General features: G+C 58.7%; 1 protein-coding gene across 1 annotated transcript in view; it reads left to right on the top strand.

Moving 5' to 3' along the window:
* The window catches only part of GMPPA (GDP-mannose pyrophosphorylase A), a 5,909-nt gene extending 269 nt beyond the window's left edge, over positions 1–5,640 (top strand). Inside the window, exons 3-13 of the mRNA XM_007445804.1 lie at positions 1–55; positions 946–1,049; positions 1,318–1,504; positions 1,864–1,923; positions 2,993–3,123; positions 4,152–4,286; positions 4,400–4,497; positions 4,666–4,712; positions 4,875–4,967; positions 5,069–5,237; positions 5,540–5,640. Coding sequence (XP_007445866.1) covers positions 1–55; positions 946–1,049; positions 1,318–1,504; positions 1,864–1,923; positions 2,993–3,123; positions 4,152–4,286; positions 4,400–4,497; positions 4,666–4,712; positions 4,875–4,967; positions 5,069–5,237; positions 5,540–5,640 — 1,180 coding nt within the window. The remainder of the gene's footprint in view (positions 56–945; positions 1,050–1,317; positions 1,505–1,863; positions 1,924–2,992; positions 3,124–4,151; positions 4,287–4,399; positions 4,498–4,665; positions 4,713–4,874; positions 4,968–5,068; positions 5,238–5,539) is intronic.
* The last annotated feature ends 3,474 nt before the right edge of the window (positions 5,641–9,114 follow it).

The raw sequence follows: 9,114 nt of genomic DNA, 5'->3' as shown, positions 1-9,114 counted from the left end.
CTTTCCTGTGGCGGGGGTCCCTATGATCCAGCACCACATTGAGGCTTGTGCCCAGGTAACCCTATAGGCTCCCCTCTCCCACCTCACTTGCTGCTCATCTCCTTCTTGCTGTATTTCCCCCTTTTCCAACCATGACCTTCCCACAGGGACCACCATTTACAAGTGAAAATGTGAATGTCGCCCCCTGGAGTTGTGTGGTACAGCTGCTCTGCTGTCTTCCTCTAACCTAGTGTCTCCTCTGGCCTCCTGCTCAGATTGCACTCCTATTTATTTTTAAACCATGGAATGTGAGATCAGGCAAGACTCTTAGAGGCAATTTAACACTGTAGCAGGGGGAACCTTAATGATAGCAAAGCACAGAACTCATACCTTTGCTCATTGTGGAGCTAATTTCTTTATTGCTTTTGGTATTGAGGCAGGCATGGTTTTATTTGAATCCAGTCTCTGCCTCCTGTAAGGACTTGAGCAAATTTCCCATCCTTTCTGAGCCTTAGTTTTCTTATTTGTAAAATGGAGGTGATTAGACCTGCTTTGCGGGGTGGCGAAGCTTGCAGTGATGTTTGTAAAGTGCCTTGTACAATGTAGGCACCTGATAAATGATATCCTCATCTCAAGCTCAGATTGACACATAATAAATATGGGGGAAAAATTATGGGTTATTCTTTAACGCAGCTTGGTAGGCAAAATCTTACCTAGGGTGAGCCCCAATTCAGATGTGAGGGGGCAGGGGATAATAGAATAATAAAAGGTTAAAAGGTCAGGGACTGAGACTTCCTCCAACTTCCTCATTGTCCAGAGGAGAAAACGGGCCAGAGTGGGAAAGTGAGTGCCCAGGGGCCCCATAGCTGACAATGAAACTGGTCTCTCCAGACTTATGGGCCAGTCTCAGGGATTTCTCCCTCCTATCAGATATTTTTTTCTTCCAGCCTCTTCCCTTGTCCCTAGGTCGCTGGGATGCAGGAGATTCTGCTCATTGGCTTCTACCAACCTGATGAGCCCCTTACCCGGTTCCTAGAAGCTGCCCAGCAGGAGTTTAATCTTACGATCAGGTGTTTGTGCACACATGCTGTATGGGGCTGAGGGGTCAGTGCCTTAAGCCTCTGGTTCTCGGGAGTGGGGTGAGTCAGCATTCGCCAGACTTCACCCTCACACGCTAGGAGGGTTCCTATTTGGGCATCTTTGAATCCCTGAGTATATTGCCTTCTCTGTGGGCCTCGGGCAGGTATAACCCTGGGAACAGGAGGAGTCAGGTGCCCAGGCTCCTGGTATCTGTCTCCTCTGATCTCACTGAGCTGGCCCTGGGGTCCCTGGGGACAGGTACCTGCAAGAATTTGCCCCCCTGGGCACAGGGGGTGGTCTCTACCATTTCCGGGACCAAATTCTGGCTGGAGGCCCCGAAGCTTTCTTCGTGCTCAACGCTGACGTCTGCTCCGACTTCCCCTTGAGCACTATGTTGGAAGTCCACAGACACCAGCCTCACCCTTTCTTGCTCCTTGGCACCACGGTGAGGGGGCCAGGGGGGCTGGAGGGTGCAGAGGGGGTGATCCAGAAAGGTTTCTGGAATGCAGGGTGTCAGGGAGGCAGGGGCAGCCCAGGTGGTGGGATCAGGTATCAGGAGGGAGATGTGCCTGAAACCCCAGCAGCGGTGGAGGTGGTGGCGGAGACCCCAAGCCCTTTCGCTGCTCAGCAGTAGGGAGTGGGTGAGGAGTGGCGGCAGCTGTCAGTTCTCACCCTTGCTGAAGCCCTGTCCACAGCAGCAGAGATGCGTGCCAGGTGCTATAGGAGAGGGAAAGAAAGAAAGAGAAAACAGACCTTGCTGCCACGGAGCTGGCAGGTCACTGTCTTGGTGTGTCTGTCTTTCAGGCTAACAGGACACAATCCCTCAACTACGGCTGCATCGTAGAGAATCCACAGACGCATGAGGTGAGAGCAGAGAGGGGGCTGGCTGGGCGCTTGCTCTGTGTATCATCATTCCCACTCCGCCTCTAGAGAATGCTGGAATGCTTTGGGATGGGCCCTAGTCTTGTCAGGCAGGTGGGGCATACCCTCAGTTGTTCATCCTATATCCCTTCTAGAGAGATCGTTGAGAGTGAAGGGGTAACAGTGGATGAGTGATCAGGGTGCTATGAGAGCACAAAAGGAGGCCCAACCCAGCCTTGTCTGGGTGGGGGAGGGGAGGGCTCCCTGGAGAAGGCAAGGTCTGAGCTGAGTTTTAGATTTGTTTAGATGACGGAGACAGGAAGGCATTGCAGGTAGAGGGACCAGCATGTGCAAAGGCCAGGAGGCAGGAAACAGCAGGCCTCCAGAATTATGGAGGGAGGCACATAATCAGCAAGGCAGAGGGTCTCTGTCCTTGTTTGTGAAGCTCCCTGTCCCTGAGCCTGACTTACTTTCATGCACCCCTTTTATTTGTTCAAGCTTTAGTATTAAAAATATATGTAAACACACACACACACACATACACACACACATGAATTTTTTTTTTTTTGAAGTTTTGTGCTAGGCACTAGCTAGGTGTGAGGGAAACACAGCCGAACGACAATCCCTGCTTCTCAGGAACCCTTGGACTAGTGGGAGAGACAGTCAAAAACCAACCATCGCAAATGATACAAGGCTACCGGTGAGGTGTGGCCAGAGGCCAGGGGTGCCCGGACCTGAGAAGCCAACTCTGGGACAGAGTGGACTCATAGAGGAAGTGACAATGCCAGCTGGGTTTTGAAAGCCGAGTTTTCCAGATGAAGAGATGGGAAGGGACATTTCCAGCGCAGGCGTGCAATAGCATGGAGTCGTGTTCTGGAAGCTCTGGGAGGTGGGGAGGAGAAAGGCCTGTAGTTTAGATTTATCTTGAAGGTGAAGGCCAGCCGCAAGATGCGATGCAGTCTGCATTTTAGGAAGACCACTCCGGCAGCAGGGAGGACCTGGGGGTCAGAGGGTCTTAGGGGGTGATGGCAGTAACCTCTCCTCCACTGATCCCAGCCCACTGTGTCCTCAGGTCCTGCACTATGTGGAGAAACCCAGCACTTTTGTCAGTGACATCATCAACTGTGGCATCTACCTCTTTTCCCCAGAAGCCCTGAAGCCCCTTCGGGATGTCTTCCAGCGTAATCAGCAGGATGGGCAACTGTGAGGCAGGCCCCGTGGCCCTGAGACCCCAAGTGCCCCCGGTCACTGACCGCCCCCCCAGTCTCTACAGGCTCCATCTCCTGAGCCCCCGCTCACCTTCCTTCCCCTTCTCATCTCTACTTGTCCTCTCCAGCTGAGCCTCCCAGTCCCTCCCTCCCTAACCTCGTGCTGTCCTTCTTATCCATCCCAGTTCCTCTTATGTCACCGCCTGCCCACTCCCCTTCTGGTCCATTTCTCTCAAGCCCTGAGTGTCCCAGAGATGCCTTTTAGAACAGACGGCAACACACACAGTTGGGTGCACACAGGCTTGAGACACACACACAGACAGACACACACAGACACAGACACAGACACACACACACACACGTACTCAGGCTGAGTGCCCCAGAGCCCTGCTTGCCACAAGCCAAAGTCCAGGGTCATCCTCCTAGGCCTGGAACCTGTTTCTTTCTGTGGATCCTTGCCTTGGCTCCCTCCTCCCCCACCCGTCTCCCCATCTCAATCCTCATTCACTCATCAGCATCTTCTCACTCCCACCCATCTCTCTCCATCTCTCCCGGCCTCTCTGTTTCTGCTGAGCTGGCATCTCCACCATCTCTCTCTTCTCTCTCTTTCTGTGACTGTCTCTGCCCCCACCAGCTGCCTTCCTCTGGGGTGAGTTTGTCTGTGTTTCGTTCCATCCAGTGAGTGAGAGAGAGGGTGACCAGAGGCGGGGTTCAGAGGAGTGGATGGGGTGGGGGAGAATGGGAAAAGGGGGAGAAGCCAGGTCTGGTCGGACTCCATCTGGATGTGGGGCAGGATGAGCAGCAGGTTTGTGCCTGGGGACACAGACAGCTTAGGGAGGAGCGGAGGTGATGTGTATGAGGCTGATGGGAGAGCTTCCTGGGATGTGAGCATCCTTTTGGAGCAGATCTGAGCAGACCTGGAGAGGTGGTGGGATTCACTCTCATTCCTATCCCCAGGACACTGTTGGCCCCCGGTTGGGCTCAGCTGGGGAACTGATGTCAGCATCCCTTCCTCTGTTCCAGGGAGGACTCGTCAGGCTTGTGGCCTGGGGCAGGGACCATCCGCCTGGAGCAGGATGTGTTCTCCGCCCTGGCCGGGCAGGGCCAGATCTATGTGCACCTCACTGATGGTATCTGGAGTCAGATCAAGTCTGCAGGGTATGGGAGGGGCCTCTGATGGGGTGGTTGGGTCACCTGGGGGTTGAGACTTTGGGGTGGTGGGCACAGGCCCTGCTGGCCCCTGAGCCCCTGCGCCACTTTCTGGCCCCCAGCTCAGCCCTGTATGCCTCCCGCCTCTATCTGAGCCAGTACCAGCTCACTCACCCAGAACGCCTGGCCAAGCACACCCCAGGGGGTCCACGGATTCGAGGTACCCATCCGACCCCAATTCCTAACCTTTGCCCCCCAGCCCAGCGCCCTCTCCCCTCTGAGCTGTGACTCCTGGCCTTAGATCCAGAGGTGAAGTCTCAGTCCCTGCCCTCCCTGAACCAGATGTGGTTTGGGGTATTTGCCCCCAGGTCTTCTCTTCTGCTTCTAGGAAACGTTTACATCCACCCAACAGCTAAGGTGGCCCCGTCTGCTGTGGTAAGTGGTGGCCCAGCCCAGGGGAAGCATGGGTGGGGCGGTGCTCGGAGTAGTGGTCTCTCCACTTGGTCACAGCCTGTCCTATGGCCTCAAGCCTTATCTGTTTTATGAGGGGATTGGATTGGGGGCCCTCCGAGGCTATGGCTGTGCTCTTCTTCACAGCTGGGCCCCAACGTCTCCATCGGAGAGGGGGTGACCATGGGCGAGGGCGTGCGGCTCCGAGAGAGCATTGTCCTCCATGGAGCCACACTGCAGGTAGGCACCCGGGCACACACAGCAGCTGTGGCGCCCCGAGAGGCTGAGGGGAGGGGTGAGCCCCTTCTCCCCCCCTCACTTCACATCGTCCTGTTTGGCAGGAGCACACGTGTGTTCTGCACAGCATCGTGGGCTGGGGGAGCACCGTGGGGCGCTGGGCCCGCGTGGAGGGTACCCCCAATGACCCCAATCCCAACGATCCCCGAGCCCACATGGACAGTGAGAGCCTATTCAAGGATGGGAAGCTGCTCCCTGCCATTACCATCCTAGGTATGCTTTCCAGGGCCCTAGGCTGTGAGAAACCTCCACAGGTGATAGCCATGCCCTGTGGGAGCATTTGTGTGTGTGTGTGTGTGTGTGTGTGTGTGTGTGTGTGTGTGTGTGTTTATTCCTTTAGCAAACATTTACCCAGTGTCTGCTCTATGCCAGGTCCTGTGTGAGTCACAGGGGGCATGAGGCCAGGGCACAGATGGGCAGGGAGGGATCCCTCCCGGATGGCTGTGGTCTCCAACTCCTTGCCCCTGGCTTCCCCTCCCCACGGCCTCCCCCTGGGGCCCTTGTCCACACTGCAGGCTGCCGTGTCCGGATCCCCGCCGAGGTGCTCATACTGAACTCGATTGTTCTGCCACACAAAGAGCTGAGCCGCAGCTTCACCAACCAGATCATCCTCTGAGGGGGGCTTCCTGAAGATCCCCCCGACTCTGATCCGCTCCCCTGAGGCTCCTGCCTGCATGGCCAGCCTCTGTCCAGGAGGGACCGGAGGAAGCCAGCCAGGCTCTTCCTGCGCACGCGCACGCGGGGAGCAACGTGGGTGGCCGGGGGACTGGTGGCCTCCCTCTCTACTCCCTAATAAACCTGGGTGAACCTTGGAGCCGGTAAGGACTCCGCTTGTGCCTGGGCTGGGGGGTGAGAGTGGAAGGGGGGCGGCTGACTCAGTCCCCCCCGACATTAGCATTTAAATTGGAGTCGTTGCTTCGGGCTCATGAATAATGAATCTGGAGCCCTGGTAAATCTCCCCCTCCCACTGCCTCAGCCTCTCGCGCTGCTCTGGAGGAAGGCCCTTAAGGCTCCCAGCCGGCTGGCTCCCGCCTTCACCCCTACCCCGACGCCGCCTCCCTGTTCCTGTTCACTGGGCCTGGCTCAGGCTCCAGAGTGGAAGGATTCCGAAGGGAAGCGGGGAGGATTTCGCTTGGGCAGTGGGGTGCGGGCTGGGAGTGCTGGGCCCGAGGTTGGATCCCCCGGAGCCGCCCTCCTCGGGTGCTGCCGAGCCCCGGCCCGCTTTCTGCTTTGCCAGCTCCATCTGCTCCCAGCCTGGCTTTTGGCGGGGTCGGGGGTTTCTCTCCCGCCCGAGGCCCGGTATCTGCCTCCTAGTCCCTGGCTGCCAGGGTGGGCCTGAGCTGGTGCCTTTCTCTCCAGAAGCACAGTGGGAGCTACTCCGTTCTGGGAGGGGAGGGGCCCTGGCCACCTCCCACCACCCTGGCTCTGCTCTTTGGGGGGGGTCTCAGTCTTCCTTCCACATTCCTGAAGCCCCAGAGATACCCAGCCATCTCGTGTTTGCCCACGACCCCCGTGTTCCCCTCCCGGTGCCCCCCTTTCCCCAGCTGTAGGTGCGGAGCTTAGTTGCCAGATGAGCGGGTAATGATGGTAATCTGCTAATTGAGAGGAATCTAATTACCCGAAGAGGATGGGGGGGGCAGGGCGTGGGTGGGAGGCAGGAGGGGGTCCTGACAGCAGGCAAGGGTGGCAGGCAGCAGGGTGCTGGGGCCTGGTTATCAGCACCAGGGTCTGGGACAGAGCCCAGGATTTCAGAGCTTCAGGGCTGGGCTGTTAGGAAGATGTACTTTCTCAGGAGCTGGGCTGACGGTGGCCTGGGGATTGGGCTAGGTGTGACCACCCAGCCCCTGGAGGCCCTGCACGCTGTGTCAGAGCGCATGTGCATGTGAAACAACCGGGGGTTTTAGTGGTCCTGACCTACAACCTGCCTGGATGCAGCCCTTCTCCTGGTTCCCGTTCCTGGTCCCTCCAGTCTCTGCCTCCAGCCCACACCTTCCGTCACCTCTGTATGGGGTCTGGAGGGGTCTGCAGATGCCTCCTCTGGGCTGGGGTCAATCCCCTGAGGGCAGGGCTGGGAGAGGGGTGGGCCGCGGGGCCAGGGGCTGGGTCCCTTCCTCTCCTCGCAGCCCTGACCCTTCTGTTCCGAGTGGTTGGCAGAAGCCATGGCAGCTTCATCATAAATATGATAATTTAATTATTTTCTCAGCAAAACACCGTGAAATCCAATAAGTCTGTGTCAGGCCCTGGCCCCCGGGACCCCCCTCCTGGGCCCAGTGGGGGTGGGGACAGGCACTGGACAGGGACAGGGTCAGTGTTTAAAGTGAAGGGGGGCTGGTGAAGCTGAGGTCTCTGTGGCGCCCCCCACCCACCCCCGCCACGAAGAAGGCGTTACTGATGTATGCGTGCTCAGGTGGAGCAGGGTCTAAGGAGAGAAGTTCCGACGCCCCCGACTCCTCTCCAGCCTTGTCTGCCCTGGGAGGGCCTAGCATCCCTCCACCTCTGAGGGCACAGCCCAGAGCCCAGGATGTGGGAGTACCCTGCCTCCGGAGGGGAGAGGGCTGGGAGCCCCCTTCACCACCTCTGGGGCCTCACTGGCCCTGTAAGGGTAGGAGGGTGCTGGCCCTTCGGGAACAGAGGGAACTGGGGTGGGAAGTAGGGGATGGGGGGGAGGGATGCGGGGGAGGGGTGCGCTCCTGCCATTAGTGCTTTTTTCGGTTTCCATAAAAAGATTATTCTGTAAAATCAGCGAGGGGGAGCGAGCTGGGGGCCGGGGAGGGGGGGCGGGTCCCTGGCACTGAGCTGGATGGGGTGACAGAGAAGGAGAGCTGGGGACCGACCGGGACTGAGCGTGGAGAGAAGTTTGGATGGGCTTCGGGAGCCAGCTAGGGGGGAGAGGCCGAGCCAAGAACGCAGACTGGGGGCAGGCTGGCCAGGATGGGGCGGGGGGAGTGCCAGGGCCCTCATCTCCCTCCTGCCTGGGCCTCCTTCCCACCCCCATCCCCATCCCCTCCCCCTGGCACTTAGCAGCCATCACAGGGGAGCAGATTGCAGCCCCCTCCCCCTCTCCGGGAAGCAGGCACAGCTGGGGCCCTGCCACATCTGCTGCATCAGCACGGAGCACAGCTGGGTGTGCCCAGAGCCGCGCTCCCCAAAACACAAAGTTGGGGCGGGGGCCAAGGAGAGCCCAGACCCCTGAGACAGACGCACTGACACTTCTGCCAACAGACACAGACTCCTCGAGGCGAAGCTACACTCACCACCACGCACACGCTCCCTCGTGTGCAGAGACAGGAGAACTGACAAACATGCAATTACTCTGCCCCGCCTGCCGCCCCCACCCCTTCCTCCTCCTTCCCTTCCTTCCCTCCAGGCCAGGCTCCCCTCCACCGACTTGGCCACCTCTGAACCGGTCTCGCCCTCGTCTGGAGGGAGCAGGGGCTTCACCCTCCCCAGGCACATGCTTCTGGCAGGCTTGGAGAACAGGAGAGCAGCGGGTGGTAAGGGGCATCTGAGTCCGAAGCTTGAGCCTGGGGAAGCCAGTCCCCCACTCCAAGCCCATGCCACTTCCCACAAAGAAACCCCCCCTGAAGCACTGGTCCTTGCCACCCTGGACGTGATGGGGTCTCCATCCCAGGGCGGACTGGCTGGGCACCCTGGAGTGTGGTCAAGGTCCCCGTGACACTCTGTGTTCCACTGGCCGCCTCAAGGAGGTGCTGTATGTCCTGCACGTCCAAGGCTCCCAGGGCCGGGCCCTGGCACTCCCGTCCCCAACAACCTGCAGTACCCTCCACTCAGCAACGCACCCCTCTGCTTAGCTTTGCTACCCCAAAAGCGCAGGGTATGGTGCCTCCATCGGTGGCGGAAAAGTCCCCCTTCCTCAGCAGGGGTGATCAGGAGTCCCTTCTCGCCGCCTCCACCATCCCACTTCCCAGGCGATGACCACCTCTGGCCTCTGATTAAATCCTGCCCCTTTGCAGCCCTCGTTTCTCGCGCTCATCTCCTTGGCCCCGGTGTCTTGCCCTCAACCCTCTCCTCCCTGCCTGCCCCCACCCCCGTGTCCCACGCGTCATCCCCGCCCCTGCCCCTCAGAGCT

The sequence above is a fragment of the Lipotes vexillifer genome, unplaced genomic scaffold, assembly GCF_000442215.2.
Source record: "Lipotes vexillifer unplaced genomic scaffold, Lipotes_vexillifer_v1.1 scaffold965, whole genome shotgun sequence".
Lineage (NCBI taxonomy): Eukaryota > Metazoa > Chordata > Mammalia > Artiodactyla > Lipotidae > Lipotes > Lipotes vexillifer.
Note: the sequence above shows the minus strand (reverse complement) of the source record. Positions and strands in the feature narration are given on the sequence as shown.